At 43.1% G+C, this 23460-nt stretch overlaps 2 protein-coding genes across 3 annotated transcripts; one reads left to right on the top strand and one right to left on the bottom strand.

Annotated features, from left to right (window-relative positions):
* The first annotated feature begins 5277 nt into the window (after positions 1-5277).
* On the top strand, positions 5278-11686 carry AKAP14 (A-kinase anchoring protein 14). Of its 2 annotated transcripts, none has more exons than XM_035114130.2 (6): positions 5278-5380; positions 6091-6279; positions 6372-6469; positions 8207-8386; positions 10176-10228; positions 11561-11686. In XM_035114130.2, the coding sequence occupies exons 2-6, from the start codon at positions 6102-6104 to the stop codon at positions 11643-11645; spliced, it is 594 nt and encodes a 197-aa protein (XP_034970021.1). In that variant the 5' UTR covers positions 5278-5380; positions 6091-6101; the 3' UTR covers positions 11646-11686. The 2 variants fall into 2 exon arrangements, with proteins under 2 accessions (XP_034970021.1, XP_034970020.1); XM_035114129.2 differs by having other exon boundaries at positions 5278-5447.
* On the bottom strand, positions 11664-23317 carry NKAP (NFKB activating protein). Its single transcript, XM_060270183.1, has 9 exons — positions 23000-23317; positions 19921-20001; positions 19425-19501; positions 19009-19059; positions 18283-18331; positions 17544-17659; positions 17017-17092; positions 15679-15828; positions 11664-15516 (listed from the first exon to the last, which is right to left on the bottom strand). Exons 1-9 carry the CDS (start codon positions 23254-23256, stop codon positions 15342-15344), a joined length of 1032 nt encoding a protein of 343 aa, XP_060126166.1. The 5' UTR covers positions 23257-23317; the 3' UTR covers positions 11664-15341.
* Positions 23318-23460: the final 143 nt, after the last annotated feature.

Here is a 23460-nt window from a genome sequence, read left to right as displayed (position 1 = left end):
TAAGAGTATAACAAAACCCACAGATTTAAAGTACAGGTTTTTTTTGACCCACAATTCCAATTTATTTTAATGATTATATCCTGGTTTTGATGGATTTGGCAAGGAGCTGGGCTGAGTAGAGTTCCCTGAGAAGAGGGATTGATTGCTAAAGGACTCTGGAAGTTGCAGCTTTGTGAGGCGGATAGGGTTCTTTGAAAAATTATTAGCACCCTCAAATCATAGTTTCTAGGTTCTTTAGGGGAAGTCAAGATTGTTTGAAGTGATAGCGTTGCTTTATATGTATGGTACAGATGTGGTGCTTGTGGAGGTTGCCTGTCAGCAGTTAGCACCAGAACAGCAACTTAAGCACATGGGTCAATTGGTCACAATCTTTCCCAATACAGTGGGATGCATTGCATTTCTTCTAAATAACAGTACAGTGGTACCTCAGTTTAAGTACACAATTGGTTCCAGAAGTGCGTACTTAACCTGAAGCGAGCTTTCCCATTGAAAGTAATGGAAAGTGGATTAATCCGTTCCAGACGGGTCCGCGGAGTACTCTGAAGCATACTTAACCCAAAGTATGAGTGTACAGTAATTGGTTCTGGAAGTCTGTACTTAACCTGAAGCAAACTTTCCCATTGAAAGTAATGGAAAGTGGATTAATCTGTTCCAGACGGGTCCACCGGAGTACTTAATCTGAAAGTACTCAAACTGAAGTGTATGACTGTAATTGGGTGTGGACCCAACTGAGTTCTTCTCAGGGTAGACACATTTAATGGACCTGAATGAACCACATCTATTAATTCCAATAGGTCTACTTTAAGTATGACTACCAAGTATGAGCAAACCCAGGACTTTTGTTAGCGGGGGCAGAACCTCAGTTAGCTATTGGTTTTTATTGATTTGGGGGAGGGCAGCTGCACCTCCCTGCCCCCCTCTTGGCCATGCCCATGCTACCAAGGGATCGTACCCATTGTTTATCATTTGCATCTACTGTATACTTATTGATTAGCATATGCAACATACTTTTTCAGCCATTAAGCATTCATCAGCACTTTTTACATTCCTCTGTATCTCTGGCATACAATTTCAGCTACAGTGTTAGATCAGCTCCAGTCCTTGAAAGTCTTCTTCCTTTCTTCCCTTTCAAACTCACCCACCCCCAAAGTGTTTTCGAGACAAAGCAATATTAATAGTAGGACAAATTTGCAAATGCTGATCTGAATAGAATGTGTTAGTAGTGGGTGAGGATAAAGCAGCAATGTTGAATGGCTCCACATTTTTGGAACTGCGGGACATTTACCTAGAGAAGATTAAACAGCTTATATTATTAACTATCTCTGCAAAGTCTCTATGTCGTTGGCTCTCCTTGCAAGCATCAAGCCACCTGTGCTGGCTTTGTAGTACAACACCAACAAACGAGTGTTTGTTCTCAGTCTTATTGAGGTATTTCCAACTAGGGAGAAACAGAAATTCCTTTTTGGGTGATCATCATCTTTGTCAAAAACATTACCGTATTTGTTATTATGTCCAACCTGCTCTTCTGTTTTCATACCCAACAACAGTAAGTGAAGGCAAACATCATAAAGTACAGCACAAATAATCAAATCATGTCAAAGCAGTGATAAGAAATGCATTAAAGTGAAAAATGGGGAGGAGTGAAAAATCAGACGACATGATGGAAGTGTATAACATTATGCATGACATGCAGAAAGAGAACAGAGAAATGCCCTTTATCCCTTTCTCATAACACTAGGGCTGGATCTATGCCGCTATTAAAAAAACACTGAAAATGCTCAGTGAAAAAGCGTTGCAAAGCTCACAATCGAAAATATTGAGTTGCAATTTCAGCTCTACAGCGCCATCTGGTGTTGCAGTGTTATAAAGCATTTATCATGCTGTGTTTTGACAAAGGTAGCTGAGTCCTAGAACTTGAGGCTATCCAATGAAGCTGAACATTGGAAGAGACAGGAGACACAAAAGAAAGTACTGTACTTCTTCACACAGTACATAGCTAAACTATGGAATCCACTCCCACAAGAAGCAGTGATAGTGACCAACCTGCATGGCTTTAAAACAGGATCAGAGAAGGCTCTCAATGGTACAAACCATGATGTATACATCTTACCTGTACAGTCAAGAGGTAGTAATGCTTCTGAATACCAGTTGCTGGAACCTGTTACATTCAGGTGCTGTTTGTGAGCTTCCCAGAGGTGTTTGACTGGCTGCTGTGAGTAGACTGCTGGACTAGATGAGTCATTGGCCAGTAATAGGTACAGAAAGGACGATTCCCTGGATACCAAGATCCAGGTTTGGGGCGGCATGTACTCTTTGCTGAGAGAGCCCCAGTGGAGATTTAAAATCACAAAACATGCAGCAAAGTCAAGCATGGAAATATAGGCTGTTAGACCTTTAAAATATGCCCTTGCGAGTTCCAAAAGTTTCCTCATCCCCCAGCATAGGAAAAGATGACGCATTTGGTAAGCTAAAAATTGTTTACTTACAAACTTTCTAAAAGTCAAGATTCATGTGCTTTAGAATGTTGCACAGGCAGTAAAACTTGGGATTAGTTACAGTGGTGAAAGTTCCTAAATTATTAGCATAGGAATTTAAGAGTGGCTTGTGAGAGCCATCCAATCTCAGCTGCAGCAACCACCTCAAACCTCTTTACACATTGAGCTTCTCAGGTAGATTGATGGTGAACAATAGACTTGTTTACCATTAATCTTCCAATATAAGGGGAAGTGACCTAGGCTAAGACTGGCAGGACAGCTGGTAATCTATGGTCTTAACCCCTTCGTGCATTAATTAGTCTTAATAATGTTGGTTATATGAGACTGGTTATCCCACACTTGTAACACTTTAAAAGCTTGCTAAAAGCTCCAGTTTCTGGTGAAATATGTCTAGTACTTAATACTAATACTAATAAATATTTCTAGCAAGTGAGAGACTAAAACCATTTCTGCTCTGAGAATTTGTGGATGTTTCTTCCCAAATGAGTGACAATATTTCATCTGTGTTTCAGTTTCGAAAGTTTTGTTTTGTTTTTTTACATGGTGACTTGGATTCAAAATCAGTGGAAGAAAAAAAGACCACATTGCTTGCAAAAAAAGAAAGAAAAAAAGATTGTTGTTGTTGTAGAAAACTGTTGGCCCTCTAATCGTGGCAAATTCATTGTGCTTCCTATCTACATGTGTCTTTTGCAGCAGTTGAGGTCACTGAAATAAATAAAAAGCCTTGTTTGTTTCTCAGAGAAATCCAGAACATCATTTCAAAGGAAGCGTTTGAAAATTGATTAAAACGGGAACCCAGATTTCCTGTCACAAGCAGTTAGAGGAGATAGCTGATCTGGAGGCTAAATATCTCACACTCAAAAACATGAAAGATCTCAGTCATTGTTTCTAAAAGTTCTGAGATGACATTATTGTCACTTCTAAAACTGGGGGCACCAACATGCATTGATTTCTTTTAGAATGTGCAGGAACTAAGCACCTGCACACGAGATGATCCACTGTGGTTTATTTTTTATTTTTTAATACAAATGCTTTTATCCTGGGTGTTTTTTTGGGGGGTGGGTGGGGTGAAACAGACCCACTAAGAGCCAATCCAATCCAAAATTAAAATGGTAATGTCCAGAAGACTTCATAGCAGAGGTACTAAAACCCAACGCAGTCCTGGAAAAGCTGGGTGTTCTCTTTGTTACAGCTAACAAAAAGCCCATTAATGAAGGGGCCAATCAGGCCTCTCAGGGGAAGGGAGTTCCATATCCTGGGAGCCATAACCGAACAGGCCCTGCCTTGCATCCCAGCCAGAAGTGCCTTAAAAACAGGAGTGGCATGGCTATAGGCCTCCAGGTGTTGAAGCACTACAGCAGGGGTGGGGAACGGGGCCCTCCAGATGTGGTTAGATTCCAGCTCACCAACCTGCATGGCCAATGGGCAGGGCTGAGGGAGCAACATCTGGAGCGTTGCAGATTCTCCCATCCCTGCACTACAGCTTCCAGCATCCCTGGCATTTGGCCAGGTTGGTTGGGGCTGGGGCTGATGGTTTCAAGTATTACATCTTCTAGAGCAGGCATCCCCAAACTTCGGCCCTCCAGATGTTTCAGACTACAATTCCCATCTTCCCTGACCACTGGTCCTGTTAGCTAGGGATCATGGGAGTTGTAGGCCAAAACATCTGGAGGGCCGCAGTTTGGGGATGCCTGTTCTAGAGGGCCACGAGTTCCCTATTCCTGACATAAAGGTACAGGGTCCCTGATTACAAACAGGAAGGAGTCATTCTGCATATGTTATTGGCATATCTCCTGATATGCTTCTGAAGAGTTGCAGTATGTGGCCTTCTGTAAAGGCAAGTAATTCTACAGCTTCCCTGAATGAGAAGGGATACAGGCATGATAACATTCTATGCCCATCACTTGTGTGTTCTCAGACGCCAATTCAGGCCCCATCCTGGTGCTGGTAATCTAATATTATATCATATTAGATCCTGTTAGGATTTTAACACAGGATTGCGACAGGCTTTGTTTCAGGCCACGGGAAAGAGGGAAGGGTGAGTATAAATTATGTTTTAGGGAACAGCACACCGTTAATTTCCCATTCCTGACTAGTATACAGCTAGGAGACAGAGGCTGATTTGATAGAAGGAAAGCCAGAGCACGCAATCTTGCAGAGATGCGCATAGTCAGCATCCTCTTCTGTGGTTGTGCACACACAACACATTTAATGCTCATTTAAAGCATTTGACTGTACCCAGAGAATCCCGGGACCTGTGGTTTGTTAAGGGTGCTGGGAATTTTACCCTAGGGAGGGGTGTGAACTACAGTTTTAGGGGAAGCAATGGTGTGTGCGCAGCCTATGTTTGACTATTTAATTGTTAGCTAGTTCACAAACTGGGTTGCTGCATGCCCAAATTTTGTGGCCTAGAAAGCACCAATAATTTTCCTCCCTCCAGTCAAAAGCATCTTTTAACCATGGCTATTCTAAAGGCCCTAATTCCCTCCTACCCCTCAAAAAAGTAACATGCAAAAAGTGCACGCATGATGTGGGCTGAAAATGGATCTCCCCTGCCCTGCTCCAAAATGTGAAAACACCACCCAACTCGCATTAATCACTTCCCAGTCTCTTGAACGCCTAACAATATCATTGGCTGCACACTGTGTGCTAAGAGCTGATCTCCACCAATGTTCTTTTTTCCTTTAAGTAGGATGGAATGCCTGTACATCAAACCTGCAGCTCTATTGGATGAACTGCTGTTGCCCAGGCGATGATTGTGACCAAACACTTGTCACAGAAGCCTGAGAGCCAGCTGCTTAATGAGCCCTGGGAACCTGCATCTCAGAGGAAATAAAGCAGCTCCGATCACAAGAGAAAAGCATCTGGAAGGCATTTTCAAGCAGGTAGTGGAGTGATCTACCATCCTTTGCGGGATCGGAGGAAGTGCTGACTTGCGTACAACGGCCCTTGGTGATTATTTCTCAGAGCAATGAGTACCCACTTTCTGATTCTTAATTATTTGCATTTGTGGCTGAATGCAGTGGAAATGAGAGGACTAAAGAAATGCAAAGGAACAGTCTCATTCATGAATTTTCATTCCCTCTTTGCAGATTATGATTTGCAGGCATACACCAAATACTTTTCAAGGCGTACACTGCAAAATGTAATGAAAGAATGTGACAAAGATGTGTTTGAGTCGTAGCCCTGTATGCTCTGCAGCAAAAGGGCCCAGGGTTCAACCCCCCCCCCCCAATTCTCTATTTGGGGTTGGGAAAGAATCCTATCTTAAACCCTGGAGAATTGCTGCCAGTCCGTGCTGGCAAGCTAGGTAGGCCAATAGGCTGACTCAGTATAAGGCCCTTTCTGTGTTTTTACAGAGAACCAGGATTAGTTGCAGCTCCCAAGTGAGCATACATTCAGTGGTAAACCAGGTCTGCCCTGTGTAACAGCCCAAAATGCTTTTCTTAAGAATGATGATGGGGTTGTGATATTTTCTATGATTAGCAGTGGCAGAGTAGGTTATGCCAAATATGCAGTTTTGCTTGCTGTGTAGGTCAAATTCTCAGCAATGATCCTTATGACCCTGTGTGCTATTCTCATCCTCTCTTTCTAGAGTTGTGGATAATGGAGGAGTTGACCACTAACGTGGAAGGCAAAGATGCATCTGTAAAAGCTGTAGATGCATCCATGGAAGCTGAAGATCCAGCTCCAGAAGCCACCAGGATGGCAGCAGAGTCTATTGTGAGAGATGTTATCAGAGATGCAGTATACACTATTAGACACCTGCAAAAGACAGAGGCAGGTATTACAGCATTAACTTGCTATGCTTTTGATGCCTCCTGGATGGTATAAAAGCCACCCACACCAGAGATTAATCTATGCCCTTCCCTTCAGTTCCAGGAATCAAATATCCAGTACCAAATATTAAATGGATGAGGTGCAAGGATTTCACAGTATTGGATGGACTGGCGCAGATTGAGGAGTATTTAAAAGTAAGTTTAAAATTGGATACTTACTCAATGCTTTTAGCCAAGCGACATGACTGTCTGGATGCATTTATATGCTGTGAGAATCCGCTGAAAAGGGCCTGCATGTTTGGAGGCACACAGTGCAATCTTTTATATCAGTGGTTCCCTCAAGGGGTCCGCATAACCCACCCAGTATGTCTGTGGCACAATTCACATAACAAAAACTACCATAGAGATTTCAAATTTTTCAAAAGTCCATGGCTTGGCTTTTGAAAAACCCCACAGTACAGGTACTTAGCTAATTGGGAGCCACTGCTATAGAGGTGTACTTGGAAATACGTTCCACTGTGTTCATTGGGCCTGAGTCCATGGTAAGTGGGTTAAGATCGCAGCTTTATTGTACTAAATAATTGATTCTGATGTTAATAAGAGCAACAATATTTTGTTATCTTTTTTTCTGGGGTGCTGCAGGTACATTAAATATACAGCAATGAATGACTAATAGCATAGAATAAAACAATAAAAATATGGCAGTGAATCTGACGGTTATCATTAATTGCAAGTTTTTCTGCAACTCATGTGAAAAAGACCAAAGGAACCTGCAGTCAATATACATCCTCAACCACACAGTTAAACATTTATGCTCATTTATAGCCATCGTTCTTCCGCCTTGGAATTCAAGGCAGAGTACGTGCAGAAACCACACCCAACCCTGTTTCTCTTCACTATCTGGCTGCTGTGACAGAAGGTGGGGGAGAGGCCCTTTTTTTCTCCCATCCTTAATGACTGTTAGTGCAGGCAATCCAGTCAGGAGCTGTCAGGTATGCCAACACCACATTCCCCTTAGGATCCATCTATGGCAACCCTATATTTGGGCAGGTAACACTTTTTGTCGCATCCTTATAAATAGTGGTACACTTTTTTTTTTTTTGGTGAGACGATGCAGGTTCACAAATGAATCATCATTGTATACTAGTATCATGAAGCCCATTAAATTAATGGGTGCTAGAATTAATTAGCGGGGTTCCCCCCGTGACTCACCCACCGCCACCACCTCAGCCCCTCACTCAGTCCCTTCCCCGCCCCCTGCCCCAGCCAGCTGCCTCCTCAGCTTCCTCTCTCCCTCCCCATTTCCCACCCTCTTTTTTCTACTCCTCTCCCTCTCCCTCCCTCCCTCCCTCCCTCCCTCTCTCTCTCTCTCTCTCTCTCTCTCTCTCTCTTCTCTCTCTCTCTCCCCTCGCTGGTCCCAGTTGCAGCAGCCCTTCCAACCCCCCCCCCCAAATCCACACACACTTCCAGGGACTAATTCCCCCTTCCTCCGCAGGTGCACCCGCCCGCCCACCCGCTCTCCTGCTTTCGCCCCTCAGTAATGGCTAAGCAATCCTTCAGCCCAGCAGCCGCATCACTCACGGCTCTCTCTCTCTCTCTATCCACTACCCTCCCTTTCCCTTTCGCCGGCACACGCCTGCCTCCTTCTCCTTCCCCTCTAACGGAGAAGAAACCAGGAGGAAAGAGAGAGATCCTTCCGTAGCGCAGCAGAGGCAAGGCAGGGGAAGCCGTGCACTTTTTTTTTTGTATGATTGTGTATATGCAAGCATATGATCTCTCTCACGGTCCTGGTTTATCCCGTCCGGAGTCTCTAAAGACTAAAGACTAAAGACTTGACATGTGCTTGACACACAGCAGGTATGTTCAATTGTTGGCAAATGCGAGCAAATGATTCTGGATGAGGCCACATCATGGCTTATGTTTATTCCACAGACATGGGAGCTTCATGAGAGCTGGCTACATTGGACAAACTATATCAATGAAGAGGAACTAGAGTATTCCACGAGATACTATTACCGGGTCCGCTGGAGTATCCCAACTTGTAGAAAGCCCATCCCACGAGCAACAGCATGTGTCTATTTTGTCATAGAGATTTCCAAAATCAAACCATCAGTAAGTATTTTGACACCTCCTCTGAAGACCTATAAGCCCAGAGGATAATGAAATATTCTTATATAAAATAAAATAGAAAGCAGGAAGGGGGAGAGAACACCCTCAATAGGATCAAGTCTGAACTTCTGAGATCTATAAACTTGATCATTTGCCAAGTGCTTGATCACACTCCCTTTATTTGAAGGCACACATGTTTAGGCAGAACAGTCCCCTGAACCTGAACTTCCTAAGAACTTGAACTAAATAATTGTGCTAGTGGCGGACAGTCTAAAAATTCCTGTCAGCGTTATGATACTTTCTTCCCACTCCTCTGCCCCATCATGCCCCCACATCCCCCACAAATTGGAGGAGAGAAGATCATTCTGTCTGGCAAGCAGAAATACTTGTGCTGATGGAATGATTATGAACCGTGACACTGAAATCCACCCTCCTCATTTAATTGTTTATAAACTGTTTAAACTGTTGTGCATTTATAGTATAGTCTAATTATGAAAGCTTTTAAGGCTTTGATGGAATTGTTTTGTCACGTATTTAAATTACATTTTGATTTTGTAACTGATTTTATACTTGTAGAAGCCATTTTGGCATGTACCGTAAGCAGTTTCTAACTTTAGTTGCAACTTACATTGCAAATAACTAATAACAAGTTTTGGACAGTTTCCTCTGTAGTGGTACAAACAGGAAAGGATCTTCTGATATACTTCTGTCTTTAGGTATGATTTACCTTGTCATCCACCCCAAAAATGGCAGAGGCAGGGAATGTGACCCCACATGGCTGTGGTATGAATTGGTTTATGTATAGAACTTACACTGCTTCAAGGGGGTCTGCAGAAGTAGTGAAAACAATTGTTGTTGTTTAGTCGTTTAGTCGTGTCAAACTCCTCGTGACCCCATGGACCAGAGCACGCCAGGCACTCCTGTCTTCCACTGCCTCCCACAGTTTGGTCAAAGTCATGTTGGTAGCTTCGAGAACACTGTACAACTATCTTGTCCTCTGTCAGTACAGTAAATCAGACAGCAGCAAAATGCCAGGGATAAAAACAGCAGAACAAGCCAAGTGAACCTCAGCTAAAAACCAATAGAGCAGATATGGGGAACTTTTGGCCCTCCATTTGTTGCTGAATTACAACCCCCCATGAACCCCAGTAAGCAGAGCCCATAATGGTCAGGGATGTTGAAGTCAGCAACTTCTGGAGAGTCAAAGGTTCCTTACACCTAGAAGCACTTTCTTTTGCCTGTCCTGTATCTCTTTATCAGCTTAATCAGACGTCCTGGCTTTTGGTTTTGTAAGAACAGGAAAACTGTTGCTGATCCACCCAACACATAATTTTACACACTTTGGCCAAGCTTTTCTCTCCTTTTTTCCAAGTTAAAAGACTGACTAACTACTGCTACCTTTTTAGGATAACATTCTTTTATTATTATCATTATTGCATTTAAATCTGCATATGCAGCACACCACCCTGGAATTTATTTTGATGAACCGTGGTACAGAACTGTTTAAAAATAACTGAAATACAATTTTGAAATACTTTTGGAAAGGTTGAGCTGCAGAGGCTTATTGTATGCATAGTACCAAGACCCTATAGGCATGCCCATCAGACCCCAACATTACAGTCAGGCTTCTCTTGCTTCCAAATTTCCTATTGCTGTTACATTTTGAGTTTATTAGTGTCCATGAGGACCAGAAAGCCCTTGCAGGGAAGGGTGATTTTGAAAAGCAAAATGGAAGCCCGACATTCTCAGAGTTTAAACAAAGTATGATTTTTCCCTCCCTCATTATATGCAGACATTACCTGTTGAAGTATTCTTTGTGGTGGAGACGAATAAGCTAATTCACAGGTATTTTCTATTTTAAAAATAATCCATGAAATAATGGTGGTATGATACATTTTGCCAAATGTGTTGTTACGGGGAAAGATCTGCTCATCTTGCAAACCCATCTAGGAGTGAATTGTACCTGCCTTTCTCTGTGTCTCTTTGATTTGCAACTAGGACTGCTGGCTTAGAAGAATCCAGGCCTGCTCTTGTGCAGAAATCAACTGCAAAAAATGTACCATAATCTGCTACAGTTTTCAGGACACATGACTGATTTTTTTAAAAAGGGCTCAATGAAAAGTTGGCAAACTTTTTTTCAACTACATTCACTGAAGATTAATCTCTTAGCCTGCAATCCTATACCTACCTACCAGGAATGTCTAGGATTCTACTGCTTAGTGCTAAAGGATTGTTTATTCAAGATGTGCCCTGAGTTTAAGTGGCTTCCCCAAAATTTGACCACATGCTCATTACTGGACACTATGCCTATTTAAGGACCTAAGAAGGTTGCATCCAATGCAGTGTTAAGTAACCCATTCTGGTAGTGCAGGAATTTACGCTTGCATAAAGTGTGTGCTTTCATATACCCCTGTGTGACTCGAAGATCTGTCCTGGGTTTCCCACAGCTCTCAGGAGTTGATTATGAGTGGGGGCGGGGTGTGCAGAGACAGGGCAAATTTCAATTGTGCAAGTGTAAATCCTTCTGCTAATGTAGGGTTGCCATATTTCAAAAAGTAAAAATCCAGGACACCCCGAAAGTTGTTGAGCTTTTACAAAGATCGCCCCCCCCCAAAAAAATCATGATTTTTCAATTGAATTGCCTACGATCCAGGATAAAGTACCCATCAATTCCGGCTTTGAAATTCCGGACGTATGGCAGCCCCTAGCTAATGGAACAAGTTCACTGGATCCCATCCCTTGACACAAATTTTGTTTTTTTCTGTGTGGAAGAGCACTCAGATTTTGGTTGCAGAAATTAAGGGTTTTTTTCCTTTGGGTTTTTTAAAAGTCACCATAAACGGGTTAAAAGGCACAAATCAGTGCACTAAAAGTACAGATGTGTGCAGGAACAAGCTAAAGGTGGCACGGACATCAAGACAGAACTGTTAGCACATAGTGCATTTGAGCCATGTCAAAACAGGCCTTAAAAAAAATCAGGATTCACCCTATTCCTGTGACTGTAATCTGTTTTGTATTTTAAATTGTTGTAACCCAAACTCAAGACAGTAGATTATTATGATGAATATTGTTAGGGATTTAACTTTTCAGAAAAACAAACAAACCATAGTTCCCAACCCAGATGTGTTAAGTAACCCAACTCTTGTGTTACATTTCTTCTGCTGTCTCTCTCTATAGGCCAGGAGAGAGTCGATTCAAAGAAAAATGGCTCAAAGATGTGATTGAAAGCAAAATAATCATGATGGAGACCATCACTTTTTAGTTCCTGCAGAATTGTTACAAACTAAAAACTCTCTTCTAGGTTTTCTGCTAGTTTTTATGAATAAAAGTTGTGCACATCTGTAGTCAGCTTGTCATTTTAGGTCTTTCTGTCCCGTGTTAGAAGGCTTAATTTTTGGAGAGTAATTGTTACTTGATCAAACCCACAAAGCATCAGTGGCCTTAATCTTGCAGTAGACATGGCAGATATATCTACTTATTGCAACCTTCCAAGTCTACGTAGACCAAGGGTAGCAAACGTGGTGCTCCCCTCCCAACATAATTCATGACCATTCACCAGGCTGGCTGGGGCAGATGCAAATTGTACTCCACAACATCTGGAGGGTACCATGTTAGGAAACAAAGCCTTGCTTACACTGCCAATGTCTGTAAAACTATTTTAAAGAGAATTTGCATGGGGTTATATTTGCATGTCACTCTGTCGTAAGCTAGACCTCCAGATGTTTTGGACAACTACTCCCATTATCCCTTACTATTGGGAATACTTAATTATATTTTACTGTTGTGTTGTTATTTTTGTTTTCCTCTACCTTTTAAAATGTTTTATGTATTCTTTTTCTTTAAACTCATTGAAATATGCTTAATGGTTTTTGTGGGAATGCTAAGGATGGTAGGGAAGGATATATTGATTAAGTATTATGATGTAGCAGAGCAAATTCCCCTCAATATAGCTGGAAGCTACCGTAGTTTGTAGATTCATTTGAATCTTTTAGTTAAGATTATTTCCTGGTGTCCCCTTTAATCCCTCTTAAAAGAATAAAGACACAAGTCTTTCTGAGTAAAGTAACAAAAAGTTTACTCACATTTCAGTTCACAATATGATTCCTGAAAGGCAGACTTTACTTGGTAGTTACACAAAGAAACTGTAAGTTCATCTCATATGGAGACTGAACTCATGTGCTGCTGGCTAAGAGCCAGCAGATGGCAAAATTACATTAAGAATAGAAAATGGTTGCAGGAGAGCAGTGGCAGCAAAAGATCAGCAAGCAAGACATGAGGAAAACAAGTGAGAAAATGGCTGCATGACTCAGCTCTTTAAGGAGTCAGCCAGAGCCATGCCCATCTCCCAGGTCACAAGCAGGGGAAGGAGCTCGCGACCAGTGGTACAGGAAGTTACACTGACTGGATGTCCCCCTGCATGTGTCCCCTCTAGGGAAACAAGGAATGTTGCATTTGACTGCACCAATGGATTACATCCCACAATTTTTTTATTGGGAATTCTCGCTCTCATCAGTCCCAGTTGTTCACCTACATGAGGAATAGCAAGTTAGTACCATAGACTGCAACATGCACACTAAGCCGTTGACATGTGATCTTAATTCAAGCCATGCTTGTGAGCCACAGCCCCGAGTTCCAATTTTCCAAATGGCAAGTGCTTTCAAACACTGTCAAATTGAAGTGTTTATTTTTATACTTGTTTCAAAGAACGAGTCATGGCTTGAAACTGACAAGCCATAGATAAAAAAACAACTAAGGTGCACCCAGGGGAACAATTTTAAATGTAACTTTCCAGAAATAATACGTGGTTTTGGAATTGTGAAAGGAATGGTACACAGGATGCACATCAAGCCCACTCCCTGTACACATTTTATTGCTTCACCATTCCCTCCCAACCTTTGCATCACAGTTCCTTGTGCCATGTCAGAGGTGCCCCTGAGGGTCCCCTGAACTTGGGAGGGAGATTTTTTAGGTTGGGTTTGAGGCTTCTGAAAGAGCAGAGGTGCTCAGAAGTCCCTGTGGATGGTACATGCCAGACACATTTCAATACTGGCATAAAGACTTTGCCTACAATAGGGGTTATGTTTTCAGCCCATCAAAGCCTATGGATATCTAACTTGTTTCGTCCCACTGAAACTCTATTTGCACAATGAAGTCAGGTAGGAAGATGCTTACAATCTTCAAATAGTTCTCTCTCTTGATGAGCTATCGGTCAGACTTAACCATACTAGTTAATGTACAGGATGATGAAAGCAAATCTGTACTAAGAGAAACGGGAGGGCGCAAATGCCCATTCCACTGCTGGCTCAGAAATAGGCCAGTCACTGGAAGACACTCTGCTGCAGCACTATACAGCTTCTTATTAAAATTATAAAATATATTCATAATTAAAATGTACAAATCTGCACAAAGAGAGCTGCTCCATTTACAAGGAATCCGAGCCACTGAAAAAGACTATAATTTAAGTCACTTAAAATCTAGTAAAAGAGAATTAAGTCTCACTAATGTACAACAAACAAAACTGTTCTGAAGCTTAAAAAGGCTGTGTTAATGACTTTTTGTCTTTGTGCAATCAATGGTACAATCAATTTGCACCATCTGTTATTGTGGGATAACCAGCCCCATATAACCCTCGCTCTATAGGCCGAGGGAGCCAGACAGCTTCCGGGTCATGTGGCCAGCATGACAAAGCTGCTTCTGGCAAACCAGAGCAGCGCACGGAAACGCCGTTTACCTTCCCGCCGGAGCGGTCCCTATTTATCTACTTGCATGTGCTTTTGAACTGCTAGGTGGGCAGGAGCTGGGACTGAGCAACGGGAGCTCACCCCATTGCAGGGATTCGAACCGCCGACCTTTTGATCAGCAAGCCCTAGACTCTGTGGTTTAGCCCACAGCGCCTTTACCAACATGCTTAAGTCTAATGCATGAAATGGTTAATATAATAGAGTTAGCTGTCCTGCCAGACTTAACTATGTCAGTTCCCTTACCTTGGGAAGAAATAGGTAATCAAACCTATCATTTCCTCTCAGTCTACCTGAGCACCTTAGCACGTGAAGAGGTTTGAACTGGTTACTCCAGCTTAGCAGCATGGCTCTCACACATTACTCTTCACTTCCTATGCCAGTTCACTTCCTATGTCTAGGAACTTTCATCACTTTGTAACTAAGTTTTACTGCCTGGCTGTAGTTTTACTGCCTGACTATGTGCGGAAGAGCACATAAATCTGACCTTTGGAGAGTTTGTTAGTAAACCATCTTTTAACTTACCAAATGTGTGGTCATATCCCATTCTGTGGGAAGAGGGAAAATTTGGAACTCACTTGAAAGGGCATATTTTAAAGGTAAAACAGCCTATGCTTTTCCATGCTTTACTTTGCTGAATATTTGCTGAATATATTGTGACTTCCAACTCCCTGCTGGGGTTCTCTCACCAAACAGTACTTGCCCAAAACTTGAGATCTTGGCATCCAAAAATTCTCTCCAACATTTATTTGATTATCTAATGCCATTGGAAGATCACTCTGATCCACTCTGTGACTCATAGTGTACACTCAACATTCTCTTAGCAAAGGATTGAAAACAAAGCAACCTTAACAAAATGCCAAGTTTCAATTCCACAAGTCTTGATTTGCTGCTCAGAATTTTACAAAGTGTCTCTTAAATCCATCAACTGGCACAGTACCTTGGATTTCTAGCAATATTTTGGAATAGTCTGCAATAGAGCCGTGCCTCATTTCATTTAGGCCATTGTCCTTCTGCTGCTAATGCCATACAGCAAATTTGTGAACAGGCTATCCACATACACCTGTCAAGTTTCCTATTGATACATATAAACCATTTCCTGAAGTTCAACCAGCAGTACACCCTGCAAGTAGGGCTGTGATGCTGGACACCTATTTGCAAATCGCTGTAACAGGTGACGGTCATCAATATGATCAATAAGCACAAGAAGAGCATCCCATTCATTTGTCGTCTTTGCCCTTGGTTTTCCTGTAGACCATCTCTCGGAAGCTTGCCAAAATCTTGTTCTCTCTCTTCCTTCTCTCCTCCTGGTTGAAAGATGCCAGGGCCCTCTTTTCATCTGCACTGTAGATCTGGTTCTCCTTACGCAGACGCACGGCTTCCATTCTCCGGTGCCTGTAGAGAACATGAGGCGCATCAAAAAACCAGTAATGTTCAACAGGAAGAGAAGATTTCCTTCATTACTAGCTCAATTTCTATTAGCCATTACCCAAATGTCTCCCCCTACACTGTTTAACAGCAGCAAAATTTCACAGCAATCCCCATCAGAATGCTCACCTGCTGCCGCTCATCACATAGCCAGACTTCTCAAATGATGCAATCTCTTCACTGGTTAGACCAATTTCACCTCTCCTAGGGATGCGTTTTCCAGCTTTTACATATTCTGCCATGGCAGCGCCCTCACCAGGGAGTAAAGCATGTCCATAGCTTTAAGAAAGAGACAGGATCATTACATTACACACACACACACACACACACACACACACACAAAAGGCACTCCAAAGCCCCGCCGACTTGTCTCTAGCTATGGATACAGAGAAGTTGAAGAGGACAAAGCAAGACACTTAAAAGTATTATTTCATATATAGACCCATATTGTGCAAGAATTCCTAGATAGGTAAGGGAAGCTGGAACCTTGGATCCCTTCTCAGTTTACCATTGCAATCCTAGCCTCCTTACAAAGTGCCTCTAAGATAGACAGGGGAAAAGGAGGTAGGTGGGCCTCCACTATCTTAATTCTTTTGGCCTCATGGTTTCACCTGGATTTTCTGCTGTTAAGCTCTCCATTTTGTCTGGGCAACAGTAAGAAAATGCTGAGACAAGCAGTGCAGCCAATGTGTTCATTCCACATTGCTGTTTCCCTTTACTGTCAAGGTGAGACATGTTAGAAAAGGAAGTGTAAGAACACCTAGTTTCAGCATATGTCGCAGCATCGAAAGCCAAAATATAGAGAAGCTTTCATAAGGCTCCAGCATAGTTCTCGCGTGCATTAGCACTGGAAAGTAGGGAGATTATAGTCCACCAGCAGGTCAGGGCACACAATTGCGGCCCATATTTTCAACTCATGAAACGACCCCTTCTGGAACCATCCATCCAAGTGCCAATGAGAGCAGGAAGTTCCCACATCAGATTTCACCTTAGCTATAAATGAAAAAGATGGATTTAAAGCAAACTACTATTTTTTCCAGACCCACTCATCTGTAGTAGTGGTACCTTGGTCCTGAATGGCTTGGTTGTTGAACAAATCAGCTCCCGAATGCTGCAAACCCGGAAATTCTTCAGTTTGCAAACGTTTTTCCGAAGCCAAATGTCTGACATGGCTTCCAATTGAGTACAGGAAGCTCCTGCAGCCAATCTGAAGCCACACCTCAGTTTTCAAACAGTTTCGGGAGTCAAACGGACTCCCGGAATGGATTAAATTCGAGAACCAAGGTACCACTGTACAGGAAACGTAGTATTGATCTAATAGGATGCTTGCTGAGGATTATTAAGGATTATATATGCTCTGTTATCTGTTAATTTTAAATATGCTATATAATAGTTAAGAACTGTATTTGGATTCCTGGGCTACCTTGGATTTCAAATGCTGAAATAAGCTAAAGGTGCAGCACTTACTTCAAGGGCCGATCATCTTGAGAGGCGTGAGTAATGGGAGCTTCTGGTCCTATGAAATCCACAGCATCTGCATTTTCTGCAAGAAAGCAATAAAAGGAGGAATGAAACCAAAACCTTCTCTAATGCATTATTTAACCAGTTTTTTTTAACCTAACTGCACAATTTTTATCCTTACCACCCTTTCTGTGGGGTCTGTCTGCATGGCCTAATTGCCACCTTGTCCCTCCCACTTTGAACTCAATCAGCAGCCAGCCACTCTGCACAAAGGTAGCCTTCCAGTGGTCTGCTCTATTTTGTATGGAATATTCATTTTATTAGCCCACCTGGTTTTTTTTTTTCCTGTTGGAAAAGGTGGGGTATACGTATAAACTAAATAACGATATTACAAAAGGAATAAATTTAAAGCCTACATCAGTTGACATCTCTTTAGGGATGCTTTTCCTTACCGGTAGCAAAGACCAATCTAACAGTGAAGGCTGCGCCTGTGTACAGGTTTTTCCAAGAAGCTATGAGCATTCAAAACCTACTTGATCTCTCAATCCAGAGATCATCCTCTTGCTGTTCGTCATCATCAGAATCTTCACTGCTTGACTCACTGAAGTCTTTCCTGCTTTTTTTACTCTTTTTTTTCTTGGACTTTTTTCTGTTCAGAAGTGAGAGGGAAATGGGATAAATATGTAAAATCAAAGCAAGGAAGAAGAAAGGTTTGTAAGAACAAGAAGAAACATTTTGGCTTTGTGTTGCTTACAAGAATATACGGAATGTATAAAGGATACTATGGGAAAATAACAATAGCCCAAGAAAAAGCAACCTTTTTTGGGCCAAATAAAAATCTTGGGCCTTTTGGGGAGCATACACAACAAACAGTGCAGCACAAAGCTTGCTCGCAAGGAAGATGTGAAGCACGGAGAGCATAAATTTCCCCCCCTTTCTCTTTTCCTTTACAACACAAACTCAGAAACCATTCATCCAGTTCAATGAGGCTTTCTTTCAGATGAATGTGGCCTTAGTTTTGTTCCATATCTATTTACTAACCAAACTTTTACTATATTATTGACATAACTGGTGACAATAACCAGACCAAAAGGAAAGCAAACTAAAATCCAAATAAACAATGCAAAATGAAATAAACAAAAAGCAGAAGTTGAAAGCAGAGTCAAAGAGTTCTCTTGGTCACAGTAGCTGGGGAAATAGGAGTTTGATACTAGTGTTATGAAACACACAAACCCTCCCCAATTTTACAAGTTTTTAAAAAACAGCTCTTACTTCCTATGCTTCTTTTTCCTCTTCTTGGATTTCTTTTTTTCCTCATCACCTGAAATGTTAATAACCAAGAAAAACAAAAATAAGCAGGGGTAAGGCATAAAATGTTTGAGTGAAAGAAGAGTGGAAAACCAGTGTGGTATAGTGAATGGTGTTGGGTTAGGACTGGGAAGACCAGAATGGAAATTCCAAGTCAGCCAGGAAGCAGACTGGGTAACTTTGAGCCACTTGCTCACTTTCCCAGCCTAATATACATTACACAGCAGCTGAATAAGGAATTTAATTAGTTTACCATTGCAGTCCTGGACTATTCACAGTAGGGATAGAAAAGCAGCAGCCAAATCTGCCCCTGCTTTGGCTGAGGCTAATGGGAGCTGGAGGGCCCAGCATCACTATGCCACATGTGATATTCATTAAAAAAAACCCCACTATGATTTATGAACATTCATGCAATATAATTGTAGCTCATCTTCCTGAGAGCTTAAGCGTCTAATGGGACAGTGTTAGTATGGGGCTATTGTGATATGATTCTCAATTTGCCAAAATTCTTGACAACTGAAGAAGTTAATACTGCACAATGAATGGAATAATAAATATGACTTTAAATACTACTGTATGGGAATTTGCTATTCCTTATTTGAACTGTAGGGTGGGTGGGGCAGCTCATAAGAAGGAAGAGGACAATTCCAAGGTGGGAACACAAGTCTTGCACAACAGGTTTACACATACGTGAAGCAGCTTTTCTCTTCCTTTTCTTCTTTTTCTTCCTCTTCTCCTCCTCTGAAAATAATTTGAAAATGAAATGTTTTCACAATCAAGCCAAACAATCCACTCTATGGGTTGTTACTTCCTGACCAACAGATTGCATCTGCTACACTTATGAGGCCAAGCTGCAGCATTGCTTTCTAGAACAGGTAGGGGACTGCTGTTGCATAGGGATGGGAGACATCATTTCCAAATAATATGACAACTGTTAAGGGAATGGGAAGTGTCACTGAGTCAGGAACTGGCAACATTAATTATTATTGGTGCAATTTATTTTAGCAATCCATTTGGAGTGCATTCATTCTAGGAAGGCAAGACAACTCAGTCCCTACAAATACTAATGATTGTTACCCAAACACCACCAAATCAGTGCAAAATACCTTCTGAGCTGGAATCAGAAGAGCTGCTCTTTTTAGATGTACCATCTTCATCTTCTGCAGGAGTGTGTTCATCAGAGCTAGATTTAAAGGCAGAGCACAAAACAATATTAGTGTAGGTAGAAGTGCAAAATATATCATCATAATTTGAAAAGCTGTGGCCAAAATCATATAAAGACTTCCGTTTTAAGTATTTCAATAAAATAAATTTCTGTGTGAGAGCTTACCATTGTTTGGATTTTAAAATATTTATTATATATATGGGGCTAAATATGCTAAAGGATTCTACAATCTGATTTTAGGAATGTAGTAAAGTAGAACACAAATTTGACAAAACCATGTTGCTAAATAAGCCAACACGGGGGGACAACAAAACAAAATGGAAAAAGATAATCACCATCTTCCTTATTAGAATTCAGGAGAAGGTCCTCAAGACAGGTTACAGCAATGAAAACAGCAGCACAGTATTTATTTATTTATTAAAAAACCACAAACCTACTCTGGGTCAGGAACCTTTGGTGAGAATCCCCAAACTTCAGGTGCTCCAAGTTCACCTATTCTCTCTCTCTCGTTTAATCGCCTGTAAAAGATGCATCTCTGTTAAAATCCAGGACATATTTTCCATGTATAAAAACATGCACAACACAGGAATAGAGATGCTTCCATACATAAGAGACAGCATTGCTATAGACTGGAGTGGGGAACTGTTTTCAGCCTGCGAGCCACTTTCCCTCATCGACAACCTTATTGCAGAACTGTGAGTTAAACCCCTTAAAAACAGGATTTTTTCCCTTTGCAAGGTAAGCTCAACAACTTTGAGCTGACCCTCAAAAAATGGAGCTTTCCCCCTTTGCAAAAGAAGCTGCACAACTGTGAGCTGATCCCCCCCAAAACAGGGCTTTCCTCCTCTAAAAATTAGGTGCGTCTTTTGGTCAGGTGCGTCTTATGGAACAAAAAATATGGTGCTTTTACATTTTTTTGCCTTCCACTGCCACAGGGGGCCTTATCAAAGCCCTTAGCTGCTGGCAGGGGGGCGCGGTGCACCCTCCTCTGCTGCAGCAGGGAGGCATGGCAAAGGCCTCTGCTGCTGCAGGGAAGCATAGCGCACCCTCCACCACCTTAAGGAGCTACAGCAGCACCCTCTGCTGTTGCGGGGAAACCCAGTGCACCCTCCACCACTATGGGGAGGTATTGTGGGACCCTTGCCACTGTGGGGAGGTCTGGCAAGGCCCTCTGCTGCTGCAGGAAAGCACTGTGCACTCTCAGGGCTGTACCTAGGAGGTGGTGAGGTGGGTCCCTGCCAGGGGTGCATGTGAGAGGGCGGTGCAAAATCGGCTAAAAATATGTCCAGAAATATGTCTATAAATAAAAATAATTATTGCTTCATAAGAAAAGCTTTTGAAAAGGTGAATTGAATGGGTGGAGGGGAGGGTTGGAGGAGAGGCGGAAAGAATAATTTGTCTATGGGTAGGGGGCGCAATCTGGACAGTTCTGCCAGGGGTGCAAGATCACCTAGCTATGGCTCTGCACACCCTCCACCGCTGCAGGGAGGTATGGCAGGATGTTCTGCCACCTCAGGGAGGCCCAGCAAGGCCCTCCACCACCACAGATATATATAGTGCTATATTGAGATATTGTGATATTTAGCTGGCGATATATTGTGATGTTGAAAACCAGATACAGTATTGCCCATCCTTAATACATACAACACGCGGGTGGTGCTGTGGGTTAAACCACAGAGCCTAGGGCTTGCCGATCAGAAGGTCGGTGGTTCGAAGCCCCACGACGGGGTGAGCTCCCATTGCTTGGTCCCTGCTCCTGCCAACCTAGCAGTTCAAAAGCACGTCAAAGTGCAAGTAGATAAATAGGTATTGCTCCAGCGGGAAAGTAAAAGGCGTTTCCGTGCGCTGCTCTGGTTCGCCAGAAGCAGCTTTGTCATGCTGGCCACATGACTCGGAAGCTGTACGCTGGCTCCCTCGGCCAATAAAGTGAGATGAGCGCCGCAACCCCAGAGTCGGACACGACTGGACCTAATGGTCAGGGGTCCCTTTACCTTTAATACATACAACACACATCTCTCTGTCTGAGTAATTAAGAAGCATTATCACAGTTAAATGATACATTTAAGCCAACAAGGAAGGTGTTAACAGTGCAAGTTTGGGTGTCTAGGAAGCAGAGCATGATGTAGGGCAGGGGTAGGAAACCTAAGGCCCATGGGCCGGATGCGGCCCAATCGCCTTCTCAATCTGGCCCTCAGTTGGTCCGGGAATCGGTGTGTTTTTACATGAGTAGAATGTGTCCTTTTATTAAAAATGCATCTCGGGGTTATTTATGGGGCATAGTAATTCGTTCATGATGTAGGGAGTCCAGGAGGACTGCATTTGGACCTGGGCTGAGGTTCCCCACAGCTGAATGGAACTGCTAAGGCAGGAAATGACTTGATTTATCAGTAACATTATTTTCCCTTTAAGAAAAATTCAAATAATCTCCCTAGATCAGAGCTTTCCAAACATTTCATGTTGGTGATACACTTTTTGGACATGCATCATTTTGTTACATGGTAATTCAGTTTTACTAGCAAACCGGAGGTTAAACGAACCCCTTTCCAATCCAGGGAGGAGCGCAGGGTATAACAAGGGTAAGGGATGAGTTGGAATACTACTTGCCACAGGCAAAGTGCTGCCACCAAGAGGGTCCCATTCTCACGCCTCTTCCCATCCCAAGTTCTAAAGTCAAAGATGATAAAAACTTTTAAAGGCGGCAGGCTGTCAGCAACCTGGTCCCAATAAGGATTGGAACCCATATAAAGCCAACATATTAGATCTTATGTCTCAAATGGTTTTGAATTAGATTGTCATAAAAACCCCAGAACAGCCCTGCTTCTATGCTTTTTAACAGCAACCCTGGTATACAGAAATAAGGGAAGCACGGAGACCTGCAGATATGGCAAAACTAACCATATACCTACATTCTGAATGAAAGGGTGGGAGAGAAATGACTAGGGCGTAATAAAGGCACAACCATTCTTTGTCTTTTACCATAACTTTTTATGAGAAACTGGTTAAACTTGGACACTGATTCGTATAGATTCGGGACAGGGAACATGGGGCGTTCCATATGTTGCTGGGCACCAACTTCCAGTCTGCACGGCCAACTACATCCAGAGATCCACAAGTTCCTTATCCCTGGGTTGAGATCCTCCGCACTGATTTCAGAGTTATCCGTTTCGTAGCTGCGGCTAGCAAAAGGTGCGGGGGGGGGGAAGGAGCAGGCACCCGGGGAGGGGGCGGGAGAGGGAAGCCTCAGCCGAAGCTGCACCTTTTTCTGCACAGCTTGCATGCAACTCCTCCCCCCCCACCTCTCTCTTGGTACTTTATTTAACCTTCCGATGTTTTTAAAGGAGGGTGGCGAACGTGCCTCGGCGCTGCTATCTTTTTGCAAGCCTCAATCAAGCGGCCCATTAAATAACGCGAAACAGGGAAGGGAGGGGGGAAATATTCAAAAGTGAGATAGACAAGAGGGGAGACCCGCCAGGACCCTTTCCCGGATGAGGCCAGCAAGCAAGCCTCCTCACGTACCTTTGCCTCAGCGACTCCTCCTGCTCCTTGCCGTAGTGCTCTGGGCCATGGCGGTGGCCGAAGTGGTGAAGCGGGCCGGGCCGCTGACGGAACCCGCTGCCGCCGCGCTCGCGGGACCGAGATCGGGACGGAGACTGGGCGCGGGACCTCTTGCTCCGGCTGGACCTGGGCGGGGAAGGGCTGGTTGAACTGTCGCTCCTCTCCCGCCGTGAGGACGGCGACTCCTCTGGGCTCCGCGAGCGGGACACCGGCGCCATGGCCTTGGTAGGAGGCCCTCCGACGCGTCGAGTAGCGGAAGCGTCGCCAACGGTCAACAGAGAGGCCTTTTCCTTCCGCCGGATGTGGCGTCGCGGTGTGTGTGTTTGTGTGTGTGTTTATCGCCACATTCACCTCAGTTACGGCGTTCGTTTCAAACTCCTCCGTCAAGCGTTTGATATCCTATATTGATGGGTCTATATTGA

This window comes from Zootoca vivipara, chromosome Z, assembly GCF_963506605.1.
Source record: "Zootoca vivipara chromosome Z, rZooViv1.1, whole genome shotgun sequence".
NCBI lineage: Eukaryota > Metazoa > Chordata > Lepidosauria > Squamata > Lacertidae > Zootoca > Zootoca vivipara.
The sequence above is the reverse complement of the archived record's forward strand: the minus strand, read 5'-3'. Positions and strand labels throughout refer to the sequence as shown.

Bases quoted from the DNA above. Each gene is read 5' to 3' on its own strand.
- AKAP14 (XM_035114130.2), top strand. From the start codon at position 6,102: ATGGAGGAGTTGACCACTAACGTGGAAGGCAAAGATGCATCTGTAAAA. The intron at 6,280-6,371 runs GTATTACAGCAT...CCTTCCCTTCAG, and splicing joins CCTGCAAAAGACAGAGGCAG to TTCCAGGAATCAAATATCCA. The intron at 6,470-8,206 runs GTAAGTTTAAAA...TTTATTCCACAG, and splicing joins AGATTGAGGAGTATTTAAAA to ACATGGGAGCTTCATGAGAG.
- NKAP (XM_060270183.1), bottom strand. From the start codon at position 23,256: ATGGCGCCGGTGTCCCGCTCGCGGAGCCCAGAGGAGTCGCCGTCCTCA. The intron at 19,502-19,920 runs GTAGGTTTGTGG...CTTTAAATCTAG, and splicing joins CCAAAGGTTCCTGACCCAGA to CTCTGATGAACACACTCCTG. The intron at 15,829-17,016 runs GTAAGTGCTGCA...TCTTTCTTAAAG, and splicing joins CAAGATGATCGGCCCTTGAA to CTATGGACATGCTTTACTCC.